We start from the raw sequence: 15,870 nt of genomic DNA on the forward strand, positions 1-15,870 counted from the left end.
TCTATTTGAATGGGTCTTTGCATTTTTTTCATGATTTCTGTATTTATACAATAGATATCTAAATTTATTTTATTATATCAACATTTCATGCAGCAGACACTCAGTTTGCCAGAGCAGAAACATCGACCATCTAGCATGATTCAACAAAGTTCTAAGTCCTAGAGTCAATCCCACAACTAAATAAATTCCACCTTCACTCCTTATTTAACTTTAGTAGTTGGGCTAGAGATGATAGTCCCTCCAACAGAATTATTTCCTGAATATAACTTATTGAAATAGATGCAGAGGAATGTCTTGGCGTGCTTTTGGGGCTGGAAAGAATGATGTCGCTCGTTCTGGTATTGAAAAATAACTTCTGACATACTGCCCTACCTGTCACGTTACTACAGAAACTGAAACCCCACTAATTTAGTTCTTCACCAACAATCCTTGTACAGTTTACTAGGCTTGGCTCTGACAAACTCCCGTAGCATAAGTGTAACTCATACAATCAAGATTAAAATTCCAATTCCACCAGTTTTAGATCTGGGCATTTGAGCAAGTTATTTTATCTCTCTATATTATTTGTGCTCCTCAGCTTTAAAGCATAGTATTAGAATTAAAGTTAGTTCTAATACTGATGTAGCTAGAAAACATTACACAAAGCAAAACTATCTTATCTTTGGAAAATGAAGTGATAGATATTAATTTAAAATACCAATAGTAAAACTACTCATGCTTTTTGCTGCATATTCAAAGAAATCCTGTTGGCTATTTTGAATATAATACTGATGGTATGTTTAAGACTTTATAATAGTACCAAGACTAAATGGTTATTACATTTTGGGAATTATTCTAAGCACTTTATATTTGTAAGTCCTAATTCCATCTTAACATAAAACAAATAACTTTGTATCAATTGTTTTCCTCTCCAGATTGCAGAAGACGTCCAATGCTGTCTATAGGATGCAGCATAAGATTGTGACCTCATTAGAATGGAGATGCTGTCCTGGATACATAGGGCCAAACTGTCAGCTCAAAGGTATATGCCCATAATAACATCATAATAAAAATTTCTGATAAATAAGTAGTTGAATGTGTAACATAAGGGCCTGCTAGTTGGGGTTTCTTTCCTGCCAAGTACCCACAGTCTTTAGTTCCCAAAGAAAATCACACAGAGGTCTCCATAAGTTGTAAACTGATTGGCCTATTACCTCAGGCTTCATATTATCTCTTATAACTTATATTGTCCATTATTCTTATCTATGTTAGCCACATGGCTTGGTACCTTTTTCAGCAGGGCAGGTCACATCTTACATCTTAGGCATTTGAGACAGGACTGCAGGAAGAGCTTTCTTCTTCCCAGAATACTCCTGTTCTCCTTGCCCTGCCTCTACTTCCTCTCTGGTTCTCTCGTCTATACCTCCTGCCTAGCTACTGACCAATCAGCATTTATTTAAAACATAATTGACAGAATACAGACAATTCTCCTGCATGAATGGATCAATTGTGCACCAAGAAAAATTACTAAGCAGCCAGATGTTAAATCTGCTGCTGTTTTCAAACTTCATAAGTCACCCACAAACCTCATAACCTGCCCCATCACTGTTCCTCTCATGCTTATGTTAGTTCTAAGAAATGAGTGAGAAGATCTCACTGTATTACTTATTATTAACTAAAACTACAAAGATATGCCTTCCTTAATTATTATTGTAAATTGTCATTTTATACTTTAAATAAAATGATTAGAAATAGCCCATATAAAATAATTATACAACACTCTGGCTTTGTTCCAGTTCAACTACTGGACATAACAGGGATATGAATGACAGTTCACGTTAGAGAATATACCATGTAACTTATGAATAATTAGGTGAGTTTTTTTTTCATCTTAAAGGAGTCATTTTTTTAAAGCAGAGATTTTAAGGATGTTCTGGTAGAAGGCTGACCAAGCACACAGACACCTGCGGTAGCCTAACATCCATGCACCTATTATTCTGCTTTCAGATTAAACAGCTTTTCTTTGACAAATAAGATGTGACATCTGCATTCATATTTTAAGTGGATGAATATTACAAGAAAGGCCATTAGCAGTGGTGGGCAATTCAATCAACAGTGTAGGAGATTGTGATTAAAAATTAATGTAACTGTGGAGAAACCATTAGGAGTCGCATTAAGAAACAGAGAATCATATGCAAGAGCTGAAAGAATCATGCAGTTTAGTCAGGGATATTATCCATGGCTAGCCAGCCCATGCAGCGAGGATCTGTGGACAAATCTTCCACACTGCTGTTTCCTCTGGGCCTGGTTTAAGTTACATAGATGACATGAAATCCAGCACATTTTCAAATGTATCAGTAAATTTTTACCTTGTAACCAGGTAAAATAAAACTTTTACCAAAAAAAAAAAAAAAAAAAAAAAAAAAAAAAAAAAACATTACATTACCCACACCGAAAATATTTAGAAATGAGGTAATACAAAATATTTTAAAAAGATCCAAATATATTACTGTTTTCAAAGAATTCATTTTTATAAGGTGTGCAAATATAGTCACAGTGTTACAGTGCATTTGTTTCTTAAACACATTTTTACGTTATTTAAAAATCTTGACACTATTTGGAATTTTGCTTATGTCTTTATTTTTTTCTTATGTGAAAGATACTTAGAGAATATTAATCCTCTGATTGCTTTTTTAAAGAATAAAGTGTTGGTTTGCAAAGTGTCTTTTCAGATGTAGGCTGTCATTACACACCCCACTGCACAGAATAGCTGACTGCAGGTGGCAGGGAGCAAAGCAATATGTCAAAGCATGTCCTGGGCCCAACCGCTGAGAGCTGGGCATGCCCCACTTTCAGCTTCCTGGGCTTGCTAATCGATTCTTAACTGTTATGGCAGACTACATGCATGCAGATGAGAGAGAAGCTACAGAACTCCGGGATGGTAAATTTACCCACAAGAAACAAAACTAAGTGCTAACTATACTGCCGTTGGCTTCTTATAGGGATTACCAAGTATCTGAATGTAAGTGGTTTATATTCTGTAGTTAATCACATCTGAAATTCTTCCTAGAAGCCACTTATGGCTCTCTTTAATGTTAGATTCGCAGTTTTCTGTTTCAATACATGTTGACAAAGAAAAGTCTCAGAAAAGCATCAGTGATGATTTCCTGTCATAGCCACCGAATTAAAGCTACACAAAAGGCCAGCGTTTGCTGATTAATCTGTTAGGTGACTTTCCTATAGAAATCTGTGTGGAAATAAGGCTAGGGTAGCAGGTTTGCCCAATTATTTTAAGTTGTTTTAGTGTGAATTCTAATGTAGCTTTGATTCCAAAAGGATGTCGTGTTGCTCAGACATAATCCTGGCTATGTTTCTCTTATTTTTATTGTAGTCCACCAAGTACTTGCATTTTTTATGAGTGCAATTGTTACTGGTAGGGTCAAGAGTCACTGTCTCATGCTTTCCCTGAGCCGCTGTTCACTAATTCTCTCCTGCTTTATTTTTTCCTTCACACTTTTCCATTCTGATACCCAACTAATAACATCCCAAGCTGTCCCCTTACCTACTACATTTAATAAATATGTACCAGCCTTTTGTTTTCATACAGGGGATCAAATTGTCCCCCATAAGCATAGAGTGTTTGACAGCACTCATGAGGCAGGGTGCTCTAAAAGGCAAGAATTTTCAATCTGACTAGATCCATTCTTTAAACCTCTTCTGAGATCTCTACAGTTTGGTTATGTAGATACCGGGTTATGTAGGTACAATAGCCATTATTTCAGGGCTTATCCCTCAAAGTATCACTGGGTTATTTATTCATAGAAAATGTGTAAAGTTCCATACACTCTTCATAAATCTCTGTTTCACAAAGTAGTTTCATCTCCAGAAACAAAATTGATTTCATAATGTAAATATAATTTTCTTTTAATTTAATTGCAGTAGAGAGATGGTTTAAATATATGATAAGTATCAGTAGACCTACTGGTAGCTAGACCCTCCTCTTTATGCTTCCCCAAGAGTGCTCACCTCTTCCCAGCTCTTCCTCCTCTTCCTTCTGAAATCCATGTTCTGGGTGTCAGCAAGAGCTGCTGCAGTTCAAACCCACTGTGTAATTCTTCCCAGCTCCTATTCCAAAGTGCTTATCTGCTCTGTGTGTGCTCTAGCACAAATAATCAGAACCCTGGGTTCTAGTGGTAGTTTACCTACCAAAACAGGATAGTATCTAAAAGAATCCTTTTTTAAAAATTACATGACTGCTGTTTTAGGGGAAAAAGCAAATATTAGGTCTGACATCAAAGCAATAGCATTCATACAGTTATATGCCTTCTGGACTTGATCACAAGTCTTTCCAGATTTCCATTAGCAAGAACCTTATTTTATTTTCCAATATCATATTAGAGACTTTTTTAATGCCTATAGTAATATACCACTTATGGCTATGAGATAAAATTTGCAGTTCTGTGTCTCTCCAGTAGATGTCTCTAAAATATTCTGAAGTGGAACAAGGCATTGTATCTATTATATCACAAAGGAACGTAATTTATGTTTAATTGATACGGGTTTAGAGAAGATCTTTTTGCCAAGTTGTTAAGCATTTGACCCCATGCAGGTTTTCTAAAAAAAAAAGTCTATAGAATTACATTTTAAAATATCTATCACAGCAATGATGAATACTGAAAAGATAAGTAAAACTATGGAATAAACTGACCCCTTCAGGTACATTGTAAACACATGACATTTTATTTTGCATGGGTAAAAAAATTCAACCAGTTATAAAACTGCTTGAACTAACATTTTAAATACATGGCTACAGAAGTGAGATTATTTTACAATACATTGCAAATTCATCATCTTGAAATTTATACTATTCAAATGAAGAAACAATTCTGTTTCTTATATTTTCACAAAGTTGATTTTTCCCAGTGTTCTTCACCATCTTCTGCTTTTGGTCATATGTTGTGTTATAGGAGCTTCTTGCTCAGTAATGTTGTGTAGGATTTGACTAAAGGACATTGATGTTCAGAGCCTTTGTCTGCGAAGCTGACTACTTCAGCTTACTGAGTTCATCTTCATGAGTACACTGAGCATCTGCCTGCCAGTGTACCTGATGCTGCGGGAGCAGCTAGAAGTCAATACACCACAGGAAGGCTTTCTGGCAACTAGCAGGAAAGAGAGCATCCTCCTTACTGACTTGACATTACTGACTTCCTCCATGTGGCTCAAAGTGCTCAAGAAAAATATCTTAAAAAGCAAAAACAAATAATAACAGCAAAAAATAACTTGCAAATTAAATCTGTCTTATTAAATAGAAAACAATAATAAACACACCTAATAAGAAAGTTGTTTCTCTTGAAATCTGCTGACCTTGTTCCTGAGTCCTTGATCACCAATATCAGAGTTTGCTTTGCAGAGAGAAACATAAAACCAGGAGCACAAATAAAATCCAACGATGCCTTTCAAAAATAAGTGCACAATTGTCACCATAGTCTGCTGGCTTCATAGCGCTTCTCTGTAGCTGCATCTGTCACGTAAAGAAGACAAGGGACGAGACCTAGAAATCTGCACTCCACAGAACCAAGCAGTCTGTGCTTGTGTGAAAGGGAAGATAGATTGCCGAGAAAACCTCTGCAGTCTGTGTTGAAGAGAATACATCAGTGGACACAGAATGATTGCTAAATGAAAAAATAAAGGACCATCGATCAACCAGGCTTCTCATCACAGGAAAGTAGCAGACTATAAGAGATCCTATCAGCCCTCTACAGCTGCCAGTCAAAATCCTGGGATATAAATTGGGTTGAATGGAAGTATTGAGCTCTAACTGACAAACACAGCCAGGAAAAGATAACATGAACTATTGAATTTGTAAAACAGGCATTTCGAGTTTTTAACAGCCTTGCCAGGGACTTAAACACCACACAAAAATCTTTGGGATCTGGTGTTCAATGCACCACGGAGCAAAGAGCTTCGTGTGAACACCAGATCCCAAAGATCTTTGTGCGGTGTTTAACCCCCTGCAATTCGGAGGACAATTTTATCACTTGCTTCATGTGGGTGCACACGTGCCTAAGGACATTTGAAATTTATTCCTCGATTGTATTTTTCTTTTTATCAGTCTTTTTAAAACTTCACCAGAATGTTCAAAATGAATTAAAAGGTTTAACAGTCTACCATACAGGTCTTAATCATCTAAGAATGGGTTAAGAAACTAAAGACCTTCGCTTGTTAGCTCTGTGTATTGTCCTTTGTTCTGGGGATTAAGGGAAGGTGCCCTTGTCAGGTTTGGGGCAGGTGCTTCTGGGGGAAACTTTATCACTGGTCCTCACAGCTTCCTTTCCTCTTCCACTTGTCACTAACTGAAGGTTTGACCTTGTGCTCCTTGGTTCCTGTTTCAAGTCTTTGGGTTTCTCTAGGTCATCACTCTTTCCCTGCTTATAAAACAAAACTCTTTTTTATTTCCAGGATTCATGAATGATATTTTATGATTGTTTTTACTCCAAGGTCAATAGAAAATTAGATTTCAGTATTCAGGGTTATATCCCTTCTGTTCCCCAGTTGTCTCATAGCGGGGTTTCTTACTTCTGAATATTTAAGGTTGGTCTGAACTGGATAGTACAGGGACAACTATGGTGCTAGAGAAAACCTTTTTACTTAAATCTCAAGCAACTCCTCTCCACCATAAAGTGTGGACATAGTGGTTTGAAGAGTGGCCCACACAAGCTCACATATTTGAATGCCTAAACACCAGGAAGTGGATCTGTTTGAAAGAGTAGAAGGATGAAGAGGTGTGGCTTGTTGGATGAAGTCTGTCGCTGAGGATTGGCTTTTAGGTTTCCAGGACAGGTTATCTCTCTTCTCTCTTCTCTCTTCTCTCTTCTCTCTTCTCTCTTCTCTCTCTCTCTCTCTCTCTCTCTCTCTCTCTCTCTCTCTCTCTCACACACACACACACACACACATCCCCCTGCTGAGGGATAGGGATGTAAAGCTCTCATCTACTTCTCCAGAGCCATATGTGCCACCGTGCTTCCCTCTGTGATGATAAAAGACTCTGAGCAAGACTCTGAAACCATGTGTGTGAGCAAGTTCCCAGTAAAACACTCTCTTTTATGAATTGCCTTGGTCATGGTCTATCTTCACAGTCACTTACATGTATCAGAGACAAGGGCCCCAACTTCCGAGTTCCACCAAGATGTTAAATAAGGAAGTGTAATATTATAATCTCTTCATTAAGTCTACAACATGCTATACTTGATAAGTAATAAAATGAACAATTTTAACTTTATTAGAATGAAGTAACAGTATTTGGAGCAAAGCTTTACTGTCTAAACAAAAGCTTTAGTAAAGTATACTGAAACTGTAAACATAAGAGCTATGGGGAGGGACAACAGTAATGTTCAACCATTTACCCACTATTTCAGTAATGCTGATATAGGCGGGAAAGAGGCAGAAATCTTTAATAAATAAATAAATAAATAAAACAAAAAAAAAGAATGCATTACTTTTTTTACTATTTGCTTATTTTTTTGAAAAAGAAAACAAACTATCTTTTTTCATTATACATACCAATCCAAGTTCCCACTCCCTCCCCTCCTCCTATTCCCTCCACTTACCCCACTTACCCTCCCCCCATTCCCTCCACTCCACCCCACACCCCATCCACTCCTCCATCCATTGGGTAAGGCTCATTGCCTTGAGGAAGTTCCAAGGCCCTCCTGAGCAAGTATCCATCCAAAGAAAATAGGTTCCCAAAAGACCAATACACGGAGTAGGTTTAAATCCTGGTGCCACTGCTAGTGGCCCCTTAGTCTGTGCCTGCCATGCAACTCTCAACCACATTCAGAAGTACTAGTTTGGTCCCATTCTGGTTCCTTCCCTGTTGAGGTGGAGTTGGTGAGTTCCCATTGGCTCAGGTAGACTGCTTCAGTGGGTGTCCCCATCATGGTCTTGTCCTCTTTGCTCATATTCTTCTTACTCCTCACGCTCTTCAGCTGGACTTTAGGATCTCAGTCTAGTGCTCTGATTCGGGTCTCTGACTCTGTTTCCATCAGTTGCTGGAAGAAAGTTCTATGGTGATATTTAAGATATTCATCAGTTTGACTACAGGGCAAGGTCAGTTAGGGCACCCTTTCTTCTATTGCTTAGGATCTTATCTGGGGTCATCTTTGTGGATTACTAGGAATCTCTCTAGTGCCCTGTTTCTTGCTAGCACCATAATGGACCCCGCAATCAAGATATCTCTTTCCTTGCTCTCATTTCTGTCCCTCCTCCATCTTGACTATCCTATTCCCTTAAGTTCTCCTCCCTAATTCCTTTCTCCCCACCTCTTCCCATTCCACCTTCCCTTCTTCCCCAATCCTTATGCTTCCAATTATGTCAGGTGATCTTATCTATTTTAACTTTGCAGGTAGATTTATATATGTTTTTCTTAGGGTTCACTTTGTTACTTAGCTTCTCTAGTATCATAAACTATAGGCTCAATATCCTTTGTTTATAGCTAGCATCCACTTATGAGTAAGCCCATACCATATTCATCCTTTGGGGTCTGGGTTACCTCACTTAGGATGTCATTGTTTTTTTTTTGCTGAGTAGTACTCTAAGGTGTAAATGTGTCACATTTTCTTTATCCATTCTTTGGTTGAGGGGCATCTAGATTGTTTCCAGGATTCTCGCTACTATAAATAATGCTACTATGAACATCGTACTTTGTAGTACGATTGAGCATCTTTTGAGTGCATGCCCAAGAGTGGTATTGCTGGGTCCTGAAGTAACTTGATTCCCAATTTTCTGAGAAACTGCCATATTGATTTCCAAACTAATACATTAATTACCATTATAAATATAGAGACAAAGCCAAGTCACAGAAATCATAGCCACTCATATTTAAATAACCCCTGATAGGCTTGTTGGTGTCTCCTGGCTCCTGACATGCTTTTTCTTTGACCAGGGATACATCAGCAAAATAGCCCTTTCAGGAAAATGATTAAACACAGGAAGCTGCTCTGACTTTCTCTGAAGAATTCCCGCTCAGGTCCAGAGCCATTGTAGGGCACAAGTTATCTGTACATCTATAATGTCTATTAGTGTCGATGCTCTGGAAGTCTTGTTCGGAACTATATTGTAAGAAAAGTGGTAACATTCATGTTTTGCAATCTATAAAAGCTGCATGCTTTTAAATGCTGTCCATCTTCCTTGATAGCTAAATCAGGAAAATACCTAGGGCAATACAAATGTAGTTTCTTCTTAGAGTTATGTAAGCACCATTTAGTCATAGTTGGGGCAACATCAACAAAGGAACATTTATTAACTTTATAGCTATGTCACATACATTAAATTTGCATTTAAATTTAGTAGAAAAGATTTCATTTTCTCAAGCAACTGATCACGTTATATTTGGTTTCATATAATATTTGTGTGGCTGTCTCAAATAATGTATTCCAAATATCATCTGTTTCAAATATAGATGTTTTAATATCATATATATGTAAAATTATTCACAAGGAGAATAATTTATAAAATGCCTTCTTAACCTTGGTCCCAAAGATTACTACTAAAGCCCAGAAATCCTTCCAGTGTTGCATGTTTGGCTCTGTAGCACAAGCTCTCTCTGTCTTTCTGTCCCTCGTCTGTGTGTTTGCTGCATTGCAGGAAATGTGGCGCATATATATGAACCCAGCATGACTATGCTCAGATGCTTGCTGACACCATGGCCATCTTGTCCCCATCTAAGATGTGTGAACACAGTGACTGACAGTAGCAGGATTCTCTCTGAAGCTGTGTCTGAGTCTCCAGGATGACGTTTTTATCCTGCTCTATTGCTCTACTTGTCTGGAATATCCAGTGTATTCTCTTTTCCATTGTTTCACATCAATGGTGTTTTGTTTGTTTGTTATACACAGAGTTGCTCTTTAACCATAAAGGCCTGAAACTCTTGTTAATCTTCCTGCCCCATTCTATCAAGCATTCCAAATACAGCTGTATACTATCTGGATTGACTATATTTTTACAATCACAATTCATAGAAATTTTTTTCTTGAATGTTCCTATATTGACTATATTATTAATAATATTAAAAACATTTTTCCTTCTAGTTTCCTGAGATAAAACTCAGGTTTTTTATTTTGGTTCAGTATTTTGACAACAGACGAGCCACATTGATTCATCCTGACTAGAATCTGGAGTGGGAGCACGAAGACCACTATGCAGGAAGGAAGACTGACAGCCTGGGTGCAGGATGGGAAGGAGTCTACTTCGGAGGGATTTTGAGCCATCAGTAGACTTTGGATGTGACCGCTGGGGAGTGAGCAACAGCTTCGTTTATGGTCCATAATCCATTTGCTGGGCCCTATTGTCTAAACCACAGAGAGATTGACAATGGAGAACTGAGGAATCCTGAGCAATTCTTGCTGATGCCACTATTTATAACAGCCCACTTCTTTACAGAATGATGGGCACATGGTTTTCACCTGTTAGATTGTAATAAGCCATGCCTCTAAAGCATGTTATAGCCATAACTAGGATCCTATTTAAGAACCATGAAGACTGACTTTTATATTTCAGTTTTACTGAGAATATAGAAAAAAATTCTGCCTCGTATCAAAAAATTGTATTAGATTTTGGAAAATCTTTCAATTCTTTTCTAAATTAGTGGATCTAACCAACGTCATGAATCAAAATCACCTAACAACTTGAAATTTTTAAATACACATGTGTCCAATCGCCCAGCATAGGTCCAATGAACCATGGCCCTGGGAGAAGAATTGGAAAAAAACAGGAATAGTTTAGTCTCCAAGTCATAAAGACTTCTAGTTTCTATCTATAATAAAATTAAAGAAACAAAAAAAACCCAATAGCATTCTAAAACAGTAGAAAGCAGCAACAAAGATGTAAGATTTGTATAAAAAGCTGAGAGTGAGGAAGTTTCTATGGTAATGAGCCTGTGTCACACTGCCATGGCACTGACCACTATGACCACTCTGCTTTAACTCCAACACATTATCTCACTCACTTTCAAATTCACTAATGCTTTTTCTTTCTGTGGTCAAACTCCTGAAAGTATGCAGTAAGGACATGGACAAGCTATTGTAGCCCTATTACACCCATTTGCTCCTCTTGCAATTAGTATTTACAGTCTATGGTCTGGACACTCTTCACTGCCCAGAGAATCAGGGAATGGCATGAGGTCAGCTTGTAGAGGAATATCGATCATGATGCTTTACTTCAGGGGTTCACAAGCTTTAGCATGCACAGAATGATGTGACCATCTTGGTAAAAGAGGGATGGATGCTCCACGTAGAAATTTCTTAAATCAGGGTAGGGTTCTGAAGCTATAGGTCCAACTTTTCCCAGGGAATGTTTTCATGGTCACAGGAGTGACTCCAATTTGCAAACCATTGCTTTACTGTTTAGCTATGCCCTTGAGTGGGCAGAGATGCAAACTGTCAGAAACATGCTTTACTATTCCAGCCACAGAGGAGCCATGGTAGGAGAGCTGCACTGTTATTTCAGAGATATCTTTGCATAAATCGGTCTGAATTCACACCCTAAGAACATTATTATTGGGGCCTCACAGGGGATTAATACTTTGCACTCCTTACCCTAATTCACAAACCACTGTTCTTGTCTCAAAACTCTGCAACAATTTCTTCTCCTAAATAACTCATCAGTTTTGGTGGGAGGGGACATCGAAACACACTCTACACAACTGGAAATTCATTGATTAGCCCAAGTCCTTGACGAACAGCACAGCAAAATTCAACGCGATAATGGAGACAAACCCCAATTAATGGCAAACCTGCAGCCTGTTTTAAGGAGCAGGAAAACGTAAAGATTGCCAGCAAGGCCACATGTGCTTCGTGGCGGTCATTGACATACAGCTCAATTGCCATTTCATTGACACAAAATTTCATAGGAAAAGGAATCCAGCTAGACAGCAAACATGTATTTATACATGTATGTGTGTGGGCAACAGTGATCAAATGTGTTCATTCAAAGTCTATAATTTAAACATGTATTATTGAAGGGTTTAATATTTTAAATGACTCTCTCAAAATTGTTTTTCCAAAGAAATATTATATAGACATTTAAATTATTTGATTTGTAAGACATGGTGTTCCTTAAATATAGGTACTAGGATTTCTGGGTTTTGTGAAATGTCACTGACTTTATGGGTTGATTGCCCTGGAAATATACCTGTAATTGCTTAATTTTACCATTAGTTTATCAGAAGCCATATAGTTATTATTTTTTATAATCTTGGAACAACTCCTTAAATGCACTGTTTATTAAGCAGCTGATTTGGTGTCCAGCTGTAAGGAACATGCAGCTTTCACTCCTTCCAGCAACTACCAGTTGGGAAATGCATTACTGAAAAATCAGTCCCCTTACAGGGCTGCTGTTACTTTTACCATAATGGATTATAATATCCACTCAGTTTTGTAGGCTGTATCTGCAAAGGCTTCCGTCCATTTTTCACCCACATGAATTTTGAATAATTCTTTTTTCCAAGGCAAAATTAGAACCCCAACCTCCAACTGGATGTGGTATTACCCTGTCCTATGAATGGGACAGAAACAGTTTGCTCTGCAGTCGGTCTCATCACCATGCTTCAGTACACAGGAAAATGAACGTCAGTCCCATTAACACTCAGGACTGGAAACAGGAGGCCCTTCAAATGCTAACACTGAATACTCTCTCTGCTTCTGTCTAGCTGAAGAAGAGCAGCAACTGGCACACAGTAACCAGGCTGAAAGTCACACAGCTGTTGACCACAGAACAGCCGAGCAGACCCAGCAACAGCAGAAGCAAGACTATGGCGACCCAGGTCTTAATTACTGTCACCTTCAACCCAATATTTGTCAACACCATTTCGGTGGTGATGGATTAACACATTTTTCAATCCTGTTATATGGTTGCTAATTGTTTGGAGAAACTGCACTAGATTATAGGTTCCCAGATGGAAAAGATTTATATAAAGCAGTGGGGGAAAAAATCCACGCACAAACCCAGGAGACTGAAAATGCTGCAATCACACATCCAGGGCACATAACAGTTTTCCAAAATCAAACTCAGCTTTTGATTGATGTAGAAGGGGCAGCTTGACTGAGTTAAAAGAGATGGGAAGGATGTTTTGACTGATAAGACACCACAAAGGGGTGCTGATAACTTGAGGAAATGGTTTTATTCCTAAGACCTTGTACTGATCAAAAGTCAGCCTGGGATGGGTTTTCTGTCCTATACAGTACTTTGCCATCTCAGACTTAACTTTAGCCCCAAAATGAAGTCAGTTAGTGTCAATAGCATCTCTTCAATAGTGGCATAGATTTTGGTAAACAAAGCAAGGCACCCCATTGAGAAATGATATTTAAAGACATCTCTTTTTTAAAAATGCAAGAGATCATCATGTTAAGAGAAATAATCCAGATTTAGAAAGACAAACATCATGTTTTCTCTCACACATGAAAACTAGATTCATACAAATTCACATATAGGATCTCTGTGTGTGTGTGTGTGTGTGTGTGTGTGTGTGTATACATGCAGAAATATCATACATGTATTAGATAGTTGATAATAGATATAATATAGATAAGTAGGTAGATAGACAGACAGACAGACAGACAGACAGACAGACAACAAACAGATAGGTAGATTGAAAGGCTTAGCAGTAGGGGAAGTCACTGAGGAGGAGGAAGGAGAACTCCAAGAAAACAAATGGTGACAAGGAGGATGGTAATAAAAGTTGAATATGAATGAAAAATGATGATGAATATATAGGAAATGCCATATTATCATCTGTTATTTTGGATAATAATCCAAAAAATTAATTTTTAAAAGTGAATTTGGCTAAGATACCTCATAGTGTCCTTTAGTTTATGTTGTGACTCAGTATCTATAGAATACTGGCAGGTCTTTGAATCACTGCAGTGTGTAAAGCCGCAGTGATTACTGCTTCTGTACAGAAGAGTCACTGTAAACTGGGATCTGAGCTCATCAAGGAGTACTGCAATGAAAGTAACACTTGAAAAACTACAGCGCCATACGTGTGAGAAACTACATACACCTCAGCACTGGGACACGGTGTGAGAGCAGGAATGAGCCACTAGCTGGGGGACAGGAAGCCCATTGCTTTAGATTTTAAACCCTTGTATTTGTATTTATTCAGAATGTGATTACAGAACTAAGACTTTTTGAAAGACAAATTATGAGAAAACTTTAAAATGTAAAAATTAAAGATATTTAATTATTAAAGATTTTTAATTTAAAGCTTCATTGTTCATGTTGCCACTGAAACGTGGTCTATATTCTCAAATCTATAAGTGTTATGGTGTACAATAAATTTTGACAGGTGTTGCATCTATTATTTTAATGGTACTAAATCTCTCTCTTTTACATGCAGCTGTGATTCAAAAAATGGCAGAGGAAATGAGCCAGCAGGCGATGAAGCTGACATTTTTGCAGAAGAAAGTGGACAATGTTTCCCTGGCCACAGAGGGCATGAGGAATGCATACCTCTCCCTGGAAGGGAAAATCAGTGAAGACAAAGGCAAGGAATTTCAACCTATTCTAAAAGGTAAGAGTAAAATAAAAAATATTCATTGACAAGTTCTCCTGACTCTTCAAATCTTTACTTTAAATTAGATAGTAAAGCAATGAATATTTTAATGAGGTAATTTAAAATATGTAACTTAAAAATACTTGGAAATTGTGTTTTGAAATATAATTTTCTAATACTCACTTGAACAGGCATGTTGTACCTAGTTACAGCATCACTTGTATTTAGCCATTGTTAGAATGAGCCCACACGTCCATCAGAGTTTCTAGAAAAGAGTGATGTTAGTTATGCAAAAAGGAAGATATAAAAGGGGGGAAATGATGAAACTATATTATAACCCAAAACCTTTAAAACTGAATGTCAATAACATCGACAAAAGAATGCCATTTAAGTTACATGAAACAAAGTCAAGTAGTTTGGAGAGCGACCCCGCACAGGTATTAACATGAAGCATGGTGGCATGTTTTTGTAAACTCTTTACTAATGAGTTGTAGAACTGCAGATGGAAAAAACACTATCATGGAACATGATTTTGAGCTAATGTTCTGCTTGGTGTCTTTTTGAACACTGCTATGATTTTCAGATTTCCTATGTGATTTTCCCAAAGATATGTAAAAGAATGATAGCTAAGGAGCCAAATAAATAAATTAAATCTTGTTCCAATATCATTCAGCAAGATCCATATTCATTTTATCTATGCATCATGTTTCCAGCCTGTCACTCTTTCTTTCTGATCATGTCAGTTTTTTGATAACTGAAATTAGACATCTATCAGGGTTTTTGTTGTTGATGTCTTCAGCTAGAAAACTCAATAAGGCTTAAATTCTCTTTTTTCATATCAATCTTCAAAGCACTGTTACAAATTCAAAAAAACTAACCCTCGCAGGTATAAATATTTCATTGTACATCATCAAGTTTTGGAAACTGTGAGAATTGAACATAATTTTAATTAACTAGAAGTGGCTAGATTATCCTGTAGAAAGCACAGACATATTTGTACTATGGAGTAATGCCGTACAAATGCCATGCATTTTAAGCTGTCATATTCTGCTATGCACATAGGATAGTGATACCCATTCACAAAACACTTGGGAAATAAGTTGGTAGCTGGCAAAATGCTAGCCCATGCCTCTGGCTTGTTCATAGATTTAAAAAAAAAAAAGAATGTTTTTTTTTTGTAAAATTTCTCTCTTGTAGCTATTCAAATTTTTCTAATTTAGCTTTCCTTCATAGTTTGCTGCCATGTATTAGTGCATGATATTTCATGGTTTTTGTATTTTTATTCTTTTGTACCCTTCTGTATTTACCAACCCTAATCTTTAGAGAATACATTTCCAGGAATATGG

The 15,870-nt window shown here is 37.4% G+C and overlaps 1 protein-coding gene across 1 annotated transcript in view; it reads left to right on the forward strand.

Moving 5' to 3' along the window:
* Window positions 1–15,870, forward strand: part of Mmrn1 (multimerin 1) — a 43,726-nt gene that overhangs the window by 10,638 nt on the left and 17,218 nt on the right. Inside the window, exons 3-5 of the mRNA XM_041637516.1 lie at window positions 915–1,021; window positions 12,683–12,796; window positions 14,369–14,542. Coding sequence (XP_041493450.1) covers window positions 915–1,021; window positions 12,683–12,796; window positions 14,369–14,542 — 395 coding nt within the window. The remainder of the gene's footprint in view (window positions 1–914; window positions 1,022–12,682; window positions 12,797–14,368; window positions 14,543–15,870) is intronic.

The sequence above is a fragment of the Microtus oregoni genome, unplaced genomic scaffold, assembly GCF_018167655.1.
Source record: "Microtus oregoni isolate MIOR12 unplaced genomic scaffold, Mior012 000002F_ref0000024, whole genome shotgun sequence".
Classification (NCBI taxonomy): Eukaryota; Metazoa; Chordata; class Mammalia; order Rodentia; family Cricetidae; genus Microtus; species Microtus oregoni.